Source organism: Equus przewalskii, chromosome 4, assembly GCF_037783145.1.
Source record: "Equus przewalskii isolate Varuska chromosome 4, EquPr2, whole genome shotgun sequence".
In the NCBI taxonomy this organism is placed as follows: domain Eukaryota; kingdom Metazoa; phylum Chordata; class Mammalia; order Perissodactyla; family Equidae; genus Equus; species Equus przewalskii.
In genome coordinates this window covers 96,569,643-96,585,185 of record NC_091834.1, presented here as the reverse complement: position 1 = coordinate 96,585,185, position 15,543 = coordinate 96,569,643, and the positions used below count along the sequence as shown (strand labels likewise).

The 15,543-nt window shown below is 37.3% G+C and overlaps 1 protein-coding gene across 1 annotated transcript; it reads right to left on the bottom strand.

Moving 5' to 3' along the window:
* Positions 1 to 3,557: 3,557 nt before the first annotated feature.
* LOC103556933 (olfactory receptor-like protein OLF3) lies at positions 3,558 to 4,511 on the bottom strand. Its single transcript, XM_008529242.2, has one exon. The coding sequence runs from the start codon at positions 4,509 to 4,511 to the stop codon at positions 3,558 to 3,560; it is 954 nt and encodes a 317-aa protein (XP_008527464.2).
* Between the last annotated feature and the right edge of the window lie 11,032 nt (positions 4,512 to 15,543).

Genomic DNA, 15,543 nt, shown 5'->3' with positions numbered 1-15,543 from the left:
GATCAATGGAACAGAATAGAGCGCCCAGAAATAAACCCACACATCTATGGACAGCTAATTTTTGACAAGTGAGCCAAGAACGTACAATAGAGAAAGGAAAGTCTCTTCAACAAATGGTGTTAGGAAAAGTGGACAGTCACAGGCAAAAGAATGAAAGTAGACCATTATCTAACACCATACACAAAAATTAACTCAAAATAGACTGAAGACTTGAACGTAGACCTGAAACCAGGAAACTTAGAGCAGAAGACATAGGCAGTACACTCTTCGATGTCAGTCTTAGCAGCATATTTTCAAGTACCATGTCTGACTGGGGAAGCGAAGCAATAGAAAAAATAAACAATTGGGACTACCTCAAACTAAAAAGCTTCTTCACAGCAAAGGAAACCATCAACAAAATGAAAAGACAACCTAACAATTAGGAGAAGATATTTGAAAACCTGATAATCTTACAAGGGGTTAACATCCAAAATATATAAAAGAACTCATGCATCTCAACAACCAAAAATCTAACAACCCTATTAAAAAATGGGCAAAAATCTACACAGAAATTTCTTCAAAGAAGATATACAGATGGTCAACAGGCACATGAAAGGGTCTTCAATGTCATTAACTATCAGGGAAATCCAAATCAAAACTACAATGAGATGTCATCTCACTCCGGTCAGAATGGCTATAATTAACAAGATAGGAAACAAGTGTTGGAGAGGATGTGGAGAGAAGGGAACCCTCGTACACTGCTGGTGGGAGTGCAAACTGTTGCAGCCACTGTGGACAACAGTATGGATGTTCCTCAAAAAATTAAGAACAGAACTATCATACGATCCAGCTTTTCCGCTGCTGGGTATTTATCCAAAGAACATGAAAACACAAGTGCATAAAGATACATGCAACCCGATGTTTATTGCAGCATTATTCACAATAGCCAAGACTTTGAAGCAACATAGGTGCCCATCAAGGGACAAATGGGTAAAGAAAATGTGGTATATATACACAAGGGAATACTAGCCAGCCATAAGAAAAGATGACATCCGGCCATTTGTGACAACAAGGATGGTCCTTGAGGGTACTAGCTAAGTGAAATAAGTCAGAGGGAGAAAGTCAAATACTGTATGATCTCACTCATAAGTAGAATATAAAAACAACAACGTACAATCACATAGAGACAGAAATTCAATTGGTCGTTATCAGAGGGGAAGGGGGAGGGAGAAGGGCGAAAGGGATGATTAGGCACATGCGTGTGGTGAGGGATTGTAATTAATCTTTGAGTGGTGAACATGATATAATCTACACAGGAATCAAAATATAATTATGTACTCCTGAAATATATATAATGTTTTAAACCAATGCTGCTGCAGTTATAACAAAGAAAACAAAGAACAACCCAATAAAAAAATGGGCAGAGGATATGAACAGACATTTTTCCAAAGAAGATAAACAGATGGCCAACAGGCACATGAAAAGACGTTCGATATCACTAATTACTAGGCAAATGCAAATCAAAACTACAATGGCATAGCACCTCACACCAGTCAGAATAGCTATAATTAAGACAAGAAATAACAAGTGTTGGAGAGGACGTGGAAAAAAGGGAACCTTCATACACTGCTTCTGGGAAAGCAAACTGGTGCAGATACTTGGAAAACACATGAAGATTTCTCAAAAAATTTAAAATACGTTTACCATTTGATCCTGCTATCCCACTATTGGGTATGTATCCAAAAAACATGCAATCAAGACTTCAAAGAGATTCACGCATTCCTATGTTCATCACAGCATTATTCACAATAACTGAGATGTGAAAGCAACCCAAGTGCCTGTCAATGGATGAATGGATAAAGAAGGTGTGATATATATATATACAATGGAATACTACTCAGCCGTAAAGGAAGACAAAATTGTGCCATTTGCAACAAGATGAATGGACCTTGAGGATATTATGCTAAGTGAAATAAGTCAAACAAAGACAAACACCTTATGATTTCACTCATATATGGAAGAAAAACAAATACATATATAAAGAGAACAGATTAGTGGTTACCAGAGGGAAGGGGTCCGGGGAGGTTGAAAGGGGTAAAAGAGCACATATGTATGGTGACATAAAAACTAGACTATTGGTGGTGAACATGATGTAGCCTATACAGAGATTGAAATATAATAATGTGCGCCTAAAATGTACACAATGATGTAAGCCAATGTGACCTCAAGAAAATAATTTTTAAAAATAAATATCAAATGAGTTTTGGTTGATGTGAACCTTCAACACTGTTTAAACCATGAGATTCTGTGGTAATGTATTCATAAATGGAATAACTTCAAATCAACTGCCTTGAAGAAACAACGGAAGGAAAGAATTTTAAATCGTTCTCAAGGGAGTGAAAAGATAAGCTACTGTCACATTCTTTCTCTTCATTCCCTGTCCTCATCCACGTACAATTATTTCTTCCCACTCTTTACCATTACTTAATTTAGGCATTTTCTCAGAGATGTGGTCCACTCTCAGACTATACCACCTCCACAGATTTACAAAGATCATCTAGGGCCCTGTTGTGTGTTGAGGAAGAGGGATGGGAAAATGCTCAATATGGTGACTGGAAGGCAACATCTGCCCAGCTGACAAAAATATCCTGATTCCCAAGATACATATTAAAGTTGTCTTGTCTTTCATTGGTGTCAGCTGAGGAATGTGCTTTTTCTTATACTAACTATATCCTTAATATTTTATACATTATCTCAAATTTTATGTGCTTATTTTGTATCTAAAGTGTAGGGAAAGAGTTAATAGTTTTTTCAGAGATGGAATAATTTGAATATTTAAAATGTACCTCTTATATATGCAGTAAAATTCCTCTCAACTGTCTACACACTATCAAGAAGAGCTTGAAATGTAACTTTTCCTTGGCCAATGATACTTGCCTACAACACCTTTAGTTACATTCTTTCAGTAAAATAAGACCTTTAGCTGATGCTTCTCCACGGAGTCACCTCCAGCACTCACACATTATGTCCACATATCATGGGCCCAGCATAAAAACATTTTAATCAGCCTTGATAGCAACATTCTCCTCAGAATAGTGACTTGCGCAACTGTATATGGCTACATAAACCATACATTTTTCTAAGTCAGTCTAAAATGTGAAATTGCTTTTGCTCCCAATGGAAACACGATAAACTTGTACAAAATCTGGATAAATAGGAACCAGCAGTCCAAGGTAAGACCCATGAATTGGTCCGTGATTACAAAAAATATGACAAATCGAAACAGTAAATGGTACTTTCTTCAATTACTCTCAGGCCATATGAATGGAGACTGAGTAAGGGTAGAAAGTTCTTTTACAGCAGTGCTTAATTCTGCTGGACATGCTGCGGTCACATAAAAGTACTCCCACATCCCACACCCAAACCCAACCACTCAGCCTTCTACCCAGCATCACCAGTACACGTTTCATCATCTCCTTCCTGGTTGCCAGGGCAATGCAGTTGATGCCCATCACATCTAAGTTGAGTGGGAGAACACACAGGCAAAGCTCTTTTCTCTAAGTGATGCTCATGATTCATCAACTTGCCAGTTTTGACGTTAATCCAGATAATTGTCGTAGTAGTTTCTTCCAGGCTCCCTTCACCTCCTTATTCCTTATACTATAAATCACAGGGTTCAGCACAGGCATCAAAATGGCATAGAAGATAGAGATCAACTTCTCTTGAAGGACAGAGGGACTGGAATGTGGCTGGATGTAAGTGAAAATGGTCATGCCATAGCACAGGACAACCACTGTGAGGTGAGAGGCACACGTTTGAAAGGCTTTCTTCCTGCCCTCTGTGGACTGGATCTTTAGGATGGTGGAGATGATCTTGATGTAGGACAAGAGAACCAGGCAGAAAGGTGCCATCAGTAAGACAATGCTAGAAACCATGATTGCGATCTCATTGGAGGAGGTGTCCACACAGGCCAGTCTGACCACAGCCAGGATTTCACAGGATATGTGATCAATAAACTTGTTTGTGCACATGGGCAGCTGAAAGGTGATGGTGCTCTGCATGAGAGAGTTGATGGAGCCACTGACCCAGGATGTGATGACCAACCTAGTACAGAGACCTCCATGCATGATGACTGAGTATCGCAGGGGGTCACACACAGCCACATAGCGGTCATAGGCCATTACTGCCAGTAGAACAAACTCAATCCCACCCAAGCCCAGGGAGAAAAACAACTGGGCTGCACAGCTCACATAAGGAATTACTTTACGTCCTGCAAGAAAATGCACCAGCATCTGAGGAACAATGCTTGTGGCATAAGAGACATCAACAAGTGAGAGGTTGGTGAGAAAGAAATACATGGGAGTGTGGAGTCTGCTGTCCAGTCTGATCAGAAGGACAATGAGGAAGTTCCCCAGCACTGTCACCAAGTATGTGATGGAGAACAGGACAAAGAGGGTGACTTTGGTGTCCCAGTCATTGGAGAGGCCAAGAAGAATAAACTCCCTCACCCAAGTCTGGTTATCTGTTCCCATTAAAGAATGTGAGGATTATTAATCTGCAGAGAGAGTCAAAAGTAACAGAAGTTGTTGAATTAAAGAACCATAAGAGACTAACTTCGTAAGAGAATGCATATTGCATATGACCTGCAGCCTTAGCCAGATGTTTCAGATCATGTATGGGCCAAGATGACAGGCTTGATCACAATATGCATTCTATCTACTCTGCATAAGAGAGAGCCTAGTGCCTTTATAAGTACTTGGTCTCTGGGCGTCAGTTAAAGTCTGAAGAGAATGCAGTGAAACTTTGGAAGTTTTGTATGTTTCCAACTTACCTTAGTTTCCAGGGCAGGAGAGAATTGTAGAGGACAATGAGAGGTAAAATGATAAGCAATGAAGACAAATATGGGTCAAAGTTCAAGGACTACCCTACTTATATCTACCACACCAAACATGATGAAATGTATAAATTACAAAAAAAAAAATTGGAAGACAGAAATAGATACTGCAAATAGGCTGGTGTCTCATGGAAAAATCTGGAACTAGGGAACTTGAATATGAATTCTGTTTTTACTACCTACCAGACGTGTGATTGGGTTAGAGATTTAAACTTGTATGTACAAAATGGGATAATTTTGCATGACTCACAAGTATATTTAAGCTTAGATGTAGATAATGATGGGGAAAGTACTTTATAAACTCTTGATGGTCGTACTACTTCAGTAATTTGGGTATCAGCTGTAGCATGAGCTCCACTCTGAGAGAGAGAAACAAGTGTTGTGCTTTCCTCTCATATCTCCTCCCGCAGTTTCAGACATTAAAAAAGTTTTTAAAAGTATGCGAAATCTTTAATAGATTTGAAGTCTAAAGGGCAGCTTGGATGCTCTGAAACTCCAGCAAAATATGAGTCTTTTTGACAATTTGGTGTTTTCAGTCTTTGGAAGGAGAGGGAGAAGTGTGGTAATTGTATCTTCTTTTTTCCTACCCTTTTTTCACTCGTTCTGACTTGCTCTTTTGTTTTAACAACTCTAGCCCTTTTATATGGTCTCAGTGAGAAAGATAGTATGAAAATGGCTGCTTAGGCTTTCTAGTACAGAAGGAAGGAGGGAGGAAGATGGGCACGGGTGTTAGCTCAGGGCCAGTCTTCCTCAGCAAAAGGAGGAGAATTGGCAGCAGTTAGCTCGCGGCTAATCTTCCTAAAAAAAATTTAAAAAATAAAATAAAATAAATTTAAAAAAAGGAAGGAGAGAAAACAAATCTGCTAACTTTTGTTGACTTTTTAGCAGATCTGCATAAGAAGTAGATCTTTAATTTTTTATTAACTGGGAAAACATCTGTGAAGTGCCATCTTTGCTGGATGCTGGAGTTTCAAGGAGGAATATGACACTTCCCTGTGCTCATAATGTTCAAGTGGAAGAAAAAGACACAGAACAGATAGTTATCACATCATGCGTTCCTCTGTTGCATGTGCAAGCTGCCTGGAGAATACTCACTCTGCTCCCCTTACTCACCCGCACATCTCTCTACTACAGCCCTTGTCTCACTATAAATGAATGACAGTGTCACATCCAAGAGAACAGAACGAACAGTTCCTGCTTTGAATCTAGTCTCTTCTGCTTCCCGAGGCCTAGGGCAAGCTGCTGAACCTCTCCTAGCTTCATATTTTTAATCTGTAAAATGTGGGTAATATTGGCCAACTGAAAGAGTCGTTGGTGAACTCAAATGTGTTGAAGAGCGATAGTTCCTACACTAGCGACTGAATTAGGGCAGGTGTCCATCATTTAGTGAGGATGATTGGTTGACATTTCATTTCAAACTCTTGACCACATTCTTTTGTTTATTCTCCCTTTCTACCATCCTGGGTTTCTGTTGCTCGTGACTGATTCCTTTTCCTCCTTATAAAAAATATACATACCCAATTTGGCGAGAGAAGTCTTTTTAAACAATTACCATTCTAATTCTCTCTTCCTTTCACATCCACAACTCTCAAATGATTGGTGTCCACTTGCTGGGTTTATTTCCTCATTACATCCATCCTTTAAACCACGGAAACGTGGTTTCCACTTTCACTGATCTATAGCAATTTCACTCTTGAAGATCATGCGTGACTTTCTAATCATCAAATTCAGAGACTTTTATTCTACTTTATTTCTTATCATTTAAACAATTTAACTATTTATTCCTTCAAACTCAATTCTGTGATGCTCTTCTGCCCTTATTGTCTTCCAAACTAATTTTCTTTGTCTGTATCCTTGAATAATTATTTTAAATTCTCCTGCTCCATTACTGTAAGGATTTTCTAAGGTTCTGCACTCGAACTTGTACTCTTATTTCTACCTCTTCCTTGGTGGACATATCTCTAATTGTGACAATTATTATCAATTCTACATGATTCATTCTCAATTTTACAATTATCTCCTAGACACCTTTACAAAAGCCCAGATGCTATCTTCAACAGCTTAATGAATGTTTCCTAAATGTCTCACAATTAACTCAACTCATCTCTCCACAAACTATATTCCTTCCTGACTTCTTTCTTTGAGTAGACTAAAATTCTCCCACTCTCCCAAAGCATCACGTTTAATTTTTCCAGCTTCCTCAACACTCCACAGAATAAATCATCTTCTTTCATTTCTTTATTACATATCTCCCATCTCCCTTAGTCTTCATTCACACTGCTAGTATGCTAACACATGCCTCATCACCTTCCATTTGATAAAGTGTAACAACTTCCTTTTGAATCCCACTGATTGGTGCCCACTCCAAACCAGCCTATATGCTTCCACCAGAATGATCATTCTAAAACGCAAATTTAATCATACCCCTTAAATACACAAACAGATGTGTATGTCCAATTGCTTACAGAATTAAACACATCCCGGACAGGAGAATGTTTAAATAATCATTAGCTGGATCCTGCCCTATCTTTTATTATATTAATTATAGTATGTACTATCATGTGTATGCTTTAGAGCAAAGCATTCTACTATAATATCCTGTCAATACTTAAATACCTTTCACAAATATATCAGCTAATTACTTTTAAACCATCAAAGAGTACATTTATTTCTAGTCTTTTGCCTTGACTTTCAAATAATTTAAATTTTAATTAATTGATATCTAAATATTCTTATTTTCTACAGTCATAGAGTTCCTTCTTGGACGCTTGGTAGAGTAAAAAAATAGAAACAGCATCAGAATTTATTCCTTTTATGTTGAGATATCCTCTGTGAATTTTTTAGATGCAATTATTCTAAACAGGATTTTTAAAATATGAATTACCTGACCTTATTAAGACCCTTTAAAATAGGTCATGTTAGAGCTGAAAAATGGGACCCTTACAAATGAGGGAGGGATGGGAAATGTCACAGAAATTATAAGGAAAATCAGGTATGAGGTTTGGAGAGCAAAGACCAGTTTCTCATTGTTAAAGATAACCTTTAGTGACCCTAGTTAAAAGTACCTCCATGTGCCTTCCCCCATTATTCAGTTATTAATACTTACAGCAAATAGAACCAAAAAGCCTTCTCTCTATGACAGAGAAATGGATATAGAAAATACATTTTCTGATTCTTAATACAACACATTTTGTATAACTTAATACAACTAATTAGAAAGTTCAACTTTAGTCAATTATGATTTTTTGTTTAAATAAAGAAAATCTGTTCATTTAGCTTTAAACTTATTTGACCTTCTGTATTGGGATTCTTAACAATCTTGCCTGGGACAAGTGAAAATCCAGAATACAGAAGCAGAACACATGAGGGCAGGTCCCACAACTTGCAGATATGTGTCTTTCCTGCTAGTCAAAGTAACTCAGAGCCATACCTCTACATGGTTGAACCATCCATAGAAATGGCACTTTTATGCAGAGAAAGATTTCTCTGACTCTGACTGAAGAGTCGGTTGACGTAGACGCTGAGTGCATCCATCCTGAGCAGGAATATTTGTGCCATCCTAATGCATGGAGACAGAGAACCTAGGGCCCCTTGCATGGCTGATATCTCAAAGATGGGTTGGACATCCTGAAAAAAGAATTTTTTCTCTTTGGTTCATGTTAACTTTTTCTGGCCTAATTTGGTTACCTGAAATTCAGTTAATCAAGTCCAACATTTTAGACTCAGTTTCTCAAACATGTGCAACGTGACATTTCACTTGTGGTGACATACTTTATTACGGTCTCACTGTGTGAATTCTCACCTTCTTATATTTCTTGTTCCTTGAAGCTAAGACTACGGTTTTCTTTTGCAGTAAAATTCTGTCGGTCTGGCAAGTCTCCACAATACAATCCTTACGGCCAAGTCTAAAGGAAGCAACCCTGGGATGAGAGTTAGGAGACCTCAATCCTAGCTCCAGTTCACTCTCTGAGTTCACTCTCCAGTTCACTCTCTGAGGGCTTTGAATAAGCCATTAATTGCCTTACATCTTAATTTATCTGTTATTAAAAGGAAAATCACAATATCGTGAGTACCAAAACCTTTGGAAATGGTTGAGATTGGAGGCTTTAAAGCAATTGACAATTTATCTTTTCTTTTCTGGAAATGTAATATGCTAACATTCCTACCACCTGCTAGTCAATATCAATACCAAACTAAAGATTTTTACTTTTGGGCTTCCTCCCTAAGTGTCTTTTTCTCTCTCTGTCAGTTCTAAACCTTGGAGAAGTCTGTTCAAAGAAATTATACCCAAGCCTCACGCTTCTGCAAAACACAGTTATTTTACTACATTTGCTACAATACTTAAGCTGAGAAGAATTCACCTGTCCTGTTTCATATCCCTGATCCAAAGTCCCTAACAAGTCAAATCATTTCTATTTCCATCTCTTCTAAACCCACACTCCCACACGTTCTTGCTGCCTCTCAAATATTAATCAGTGCCTGACAAAATAGACGTCTGCTTCCATCTAAGTTAAGTTGGTCAAGAGTTCTCCCCTCCAACAAAGTGATGGGCCATATAGAATAGGTACCCCAAATTCCTTAGGCTCCAGGGCTCATAAATCAGCTGGGACTAATTGCGATTGTTAGGGACACTGATGGGAGGAAGTTGACAAGATCTCTGAAAACAGCTCAAACACAGACCTAACGAGCTTTGGCAGCAGCTGCATTGGCAATGTAGGGCTGACAGATTCCCCTTAGGAGCCCCATGCTTTAGAATGTTAATTGCTGCCACCACTCCCAATTCGCAAGGGCAGAACCTCCATGTCGCCTTTCTTCTCCCTGTGGAAGGCTGTTCTCCTCCATCCTTCTCCACCAACATCTTCATTATAGCCTTAGGTCATTCTAAAGTCAGAAAAGCCAGCTTTCTGAGGTTTTAGGATGTTCTCCTACAGCCGAAGCCACACTTGATCCCTCAATGGTCCAATCCTAGGGGGCAGTTCCTGGGGCTGCATCTAAATCTGATGTAAACACCAGTTCTCCCCTTTTGGCTCTAGATGCCTTTAATTCTCCTTCTAGAGATAGGAGAGATGTGCTTCAGTCCCCTGACACATGTGCAAAGAGTCTAATGGGCTTCTGCGAGCCTTGCAGGAATGATGGACATCCTAGTGCATTGCTCTTGGTATTATTTAAGCTCCAAAAATAACAGCATTACATATGCAGATTTAAAAATCCAAATCTACAAAAATTTAGTAAAGGGAGTATCAGTAGCTACTGGAAAAAAATGGAAAATAACAAAAGGTCATACGAAATCCTTAACACAGAAAGATGAAATTTCTAATCCTCTTCAAACTTTTTGTTTCTGGTTTATTGAAGTATAATTGAAGAAAACAAATTTGCTATATATTTAAACTGTAAAACATGATGATTTGGTATATGTATACATTGTGAAGGTATTCAAACTTCATTTTTAATTAAACTTTGTATTTTGAGATTACTGTATTTTACATCCTGTTGCATTAAATAATACAGATGTAACCCTTGCACCCTTTGTCCAGTTTCCCCCAACGGTAACATCTCGCATAGTTATACTACAATATCATAAGATATGATATAATATAATTATATAACTAATTATGATATAATATATGATAATGTGATAATACAATATCACAACATATTGACGTCGATACAGTCAAGATACAGAACATTTCTATCACCACAAGAATCCCTCATGTTGTTCTTTCATAGCCACTCTCACTTCTGTATGGCCCGTACCCTCTCCTTAACCTCAGGTAGTCACTATCTGTTCTCCATATCTATAATTTTGGCATTTTAGGAATTTATATAAATGGAATCATATGGTATTTCCCTTCGGGAGTTGACTATTTCAACTAGTAGAAGTCTCTGGAGATTCATCCATGTTGCTGTGAATATCCTTAGTTGATTCCGTATAATTGCTGGTAAGTATTCTACGGTAGGTATGTAGTATCTTTTGGTCAGCCATTCAAATTTTGAAGGACATCTGGGTTTTTTCAGGTTTGGGGTTATTATAAATAAAGCTGCTATAAACATTCATGTACAGTTTTTTGCATGAGCATGTGTTCATTTCATTAGGATAAGTGTTCAACAGTGCAGTGGCTGGGTCGTAGGGTGGTTCATGATTATGTTTTTGTTTGGTTGTTTAAGAAACTACCAAGCCATTTTCCAAAGTGGCTGCATCGTCATACATGCTGACCATCAGTAAATGGATGGTCCATTTTGTCTTCATCCTCAGCTGCATTTGGTATTGTCACTATTTTTATTTTAGCCTTTCTGATGGTTTTTATTGGCATTTTTCTAAAGGTTAATGATGTTGAAAATCTTTTCATGTGCTTTTTTGTGAACTGTCTATCTTCTTCAGTAAAATGTTTCTTCATGTCTCTTTCCCATTAGAACTTGCCACAGTTCTAATAGGACTGTTTGCTTTTCTACTGTTGAACTTAGAGAGTTCTTTGTGTATTCTAGATACTAGTCCCTTTTCTGACATACGGTTTCCAAATATATTCTCCCAGCCTGTAGCTTAACTTTTCTTCCTCTTAACAGATTCTTTCTCAGAGCAGAATTGTTTAATATTGGTGAATTCCTATTTATTATTTTTCATTTTGTGGACCATTCATTTTGTGTCAAGTATAGGAACTCTTTGCCTACCTTAGATCCCAAGGTTTTTCTGTATGTTTTTTCTAAAAATTTATAGTTTTACATTTAAGCCCATGATCCATTTTAGGTTAGCTTTTTAGTAAGCTCTAAGACTGGTGGAGTTGTGGTTTTTTGCCTATGGAGGGCCAATTGCTCCAGCACCATTTGTTGAAAAGTCTATCTTTCCCCCATTGGACCTTAGCTCAAATTGGTAAAGCATATATGTGAGGGTTGTTTTTCTGCTGAGTTCTCTATTGTGTTCCATTGATCTACGCATTTCTCCCTCTACTATTACCACACAGTCATTATTACTGTAGATATATAATAAATCCTAAAAGTGGATACATTAATTTTGCCCCATTTTATATTCCCTTTTCAAAATTGTTTTAACTATTCTACTTCCTTTTCCCTTCCATATACATTTTAAAATAATCTTGTCTATTGTACCAAAAAAAAAAAAAAAAAACCCCACCTTTCTGGGCTTTTGATACAAATTGCATTAAATCTGTATACAAATTTTTGGAGAGTTGAAATCTTCATATATTGAGTCTTCCAGTCTGTGAACATGATGTGTCTCTCCATTTATTTAAATCTTTTGTCAGTTTTTGCATTAGCAATGTGTAGTTTTAAGCATATAAATTCTGTACACGTTTGATAGTTTTACACCAAATTATTTCATTTTTGAACTCTTGTGATTGGTATTATATTTTTAATTTTAGTGTTTGCATATCCATTACTAGTGTACATAAATACAATGGATTTTTGCATATTTATCTTATATCCTGGAGCATTGCTCAATTCACTTATTCCAGGAGTTTTCCATAGATTTCTCATGGGTTTTTTATGTAGACAATCATGTTATACACAAGTAGGAACAGTTTTATTTCATCTTTTCCAACCTATATGCCTTTATTTCCTCTGCTACCCTATTGCATCGCTAGAATGTCTATCACTATGTTGAACGAAAATTCTGAGAGCAGATATCACCACCTTGTTCCTGATCTTAGGGGGAAAGCATTCATTTACCATTTAGTATGGTGTTAGCTGTGGGTTTTTGTAAATATGTCAAGTTGAGGAAGATCCCCTCTAGTCCTATTTTTCTGACGATTTTTATCATGAATATATATATGTTGAGTTTCATCAAATGCTTTTCCTGTATCAGTTGATATGATCATGTATTTTTTTCTTTCTTAGTCTGTAAATATGGTCTCTACATTCATTTATTTTCAAATATTGAACCAGCCTTGCATTCTTGAAACAAACTCTACTTTGGTCATGCTGTATATTTCTTTTCATATATTTATGAATTCCATTTGCTAATACTTTGTTAAGAATTTTTACATGTATTTTCAAGAGGGTTTGTATTTTTCTTTTCATGAGTCATCCTTTTCTCATGTTGGTGTCAGAATAATACTAGCTTCATAAGATGGATCTGGTAGTGCTCCTTCCTGTTCTATCTCTGGAAAATACTGGGCAGAACTGGTGTTAATTCTTCTTTGAATGTTTGATAGAATTTTTCAATGAAACTATATGGGCCTGGAGAATTCTTTTATGGGAGCTTTTAAATTCCAATTCAATTTTCTTAATAATTATAAGGTTAAAAGGGGGAGAGTACCTTATTACAGCCAGGTGGGGGTGCAAGGCCAGGCTCACCACATAGTTTCCACTGACTCCATAGTGAGCAGGGGGATTATTAATGGCTAGCATAGGTGAAAATTCTGGCAGCCTTCTTGGCCATGTCTAACACTACCCCAGCAGGTGCTCTGGGGATCACTGAGGAAGACACTTCCCTGAGACCCAGGAACAAAGGATGAGCTTAAACTGAGAAGCAAGAAAACAGAAAAGAAACCTCTACCTCCTATCATCAAGCTAACAAGCACTGAAGAACAAGTAACGTTAATGTGTCATGGGGAATGACAATTGTGTGGGAAAAGATCCTCTCTGAGGTACAGACTTAAAGAGAGATCCTAAATTTGAAGGTAGAACAGCATGATAGAGGAAAAAAGTCTGGTAACCTAGACTTCCACCCTTATACAAAGTGATTCTAGAAGGATTTGGAGGTGGTTGCACACTGAGACTACCTATAAAACAATAAAACCCAAAGTCAGCTCAACCCTTTACAATAATTGACTCAGCCCCAACATACACACATACTGAAGGCCTAATAGAAGAGACTTACCCATTTCAAAGCATAAACTTATTACTTTCAGTCTCTACTATCCTTAACATAATGTGCAGATTTTACCCAAAAATTATGCATCACAGAGAAAGCAAGAAAGCAAAAATACTGCCAAGAGAAAAACCACTTTGCAAAACTAGAATCAGACATGGATGTTTGAACTGCCAGATATGGAATTTAGAATAACTATGATGAATATGCTAAGGCTCTAGTGGAAAAGCTGAACAGAGAATTTTGTGGAAAAATTCTACACAGAGATGGAAACTTTCAAAAAGGATCAAATGGAAAGTCTAGGAGTGGAAAACACGATGACATAGATGAAGAATTACTTTAAATGGACTTAGAAATGGACTCAGCACAACCAATGAGAGAAACCAAACATGAAAAGAGGTCAGCAAATTTTACCCTAAATTAAAAACAAAGACTGAAAAAAATGAAAAAAAATAAAAGCAAGAGAGCATGAAAGAGCAATGAGATGATATTAAGCTAACATAGATGCAAATAGACTCCCAGAAGGAGAACAGAAATAGAAGAGGAAAGAAGAAATATCTAAAGAGGTAATGAGAGGAGATTTTCCATAAATAATGAAATACATCAAACTCCAGATACAAAAAGTTCAGAGAACCCCAAGCAGGACGAGCAAAAACAAAAAAAACACAAATAAATATAACAAGAGACATCATATTCCAACCTCTTAAAAAGAAAAAGTGAAAATCTTGGAGGTAGAAAGAGGAAAACACATATGTTATATACAGAAGAACAAAGATATGAATTAAAAGACTTTTCAATACTATACAGGCTGGAAGGCAATGGAGTGACAACAGTGACAAAAACAAAAAGCTGTCAGCCAAACTTTCTAGACTTAGAGAAAATATCTTTCAAATATGAAGGAGAAATAAGAGTTCATCAGATAATCAAAATCAGAATTCATTGCGGAAAACCCACACTACAAAAAATGCTCATGGTAGTTTGTCAGACAAAGGGAATATGATAACCAGAAGAAATTTGGATACACGCAAATTCATGAAAAGTGCTAGGAATGGTAAAATTGAAGGTAAGCATAAAACTCATTTTTAGAGTTTAAAAAGACTACAAGATAATAGACAGTCCAAAGCAGAGCACTTAGTGTCATCTCACGAGAAGCACCCAGGAGCCGCCTGTGGTCTTCAGCCTTGACAGACCAGACCACAGAATCTGATCCAGATTGGAGAGTCATTTTCCTTCCAATTTGGTTTGCTTTTAATTTCGTTTCCTCCTGATCCAACAAAGTAGTACACAAAATATTTTTAACAAAGCTGGAGGTATCACAACCCCTGACTTCAAAATGTACTACACAGCCATAGTGACCAAAATGGCATGGTACTGGTACAAAAATAGTCACACAGATCAATGGAACAGAACTGAAAGCCGTGAAATAAAGCCACACATCTGCAGAGAGCTAATCTTTGACAAAGGTGCCAAGAACATACAGTGGAGAAAAGAGAGTCTCTTCAATAAATGGTGTTGGGAAAACTGGACAGCCACATGCAAAAGAATGAAGGTAGACCACTATCTCACGCCATACACAAAAATAAACTCAAAATGGACCAAAGACTTGAAGACATGTCCTGAAACTATAAAACACCTGGAAGATAATATTGGTAGTACACTCTTTGAAATTGACCTAAAAAGAATCTTTTCAAATACCATGTCCTCTCAGACAATGGAAACAAAAGAAAAAACAAACAAGTGCAAATTTATCAGACTAAAGAACTTCCGCAACGCAGAAGAAACTAGGATCAAAACAAAGAGACAGCCCGCCAGTTGGGAGAAAATTTTGCAAATCATATATCTGACA

Bases quoted from the DNA above. Each gene is read 5' to 3' on its own strand.
- LOC103556933 (XM_008529242.2), bottom strand. From the start codon at position 4,511: ATGGGAACAGATAACCAGACTTGGGTGAGGGAGTTTATTCTTCTTGGC.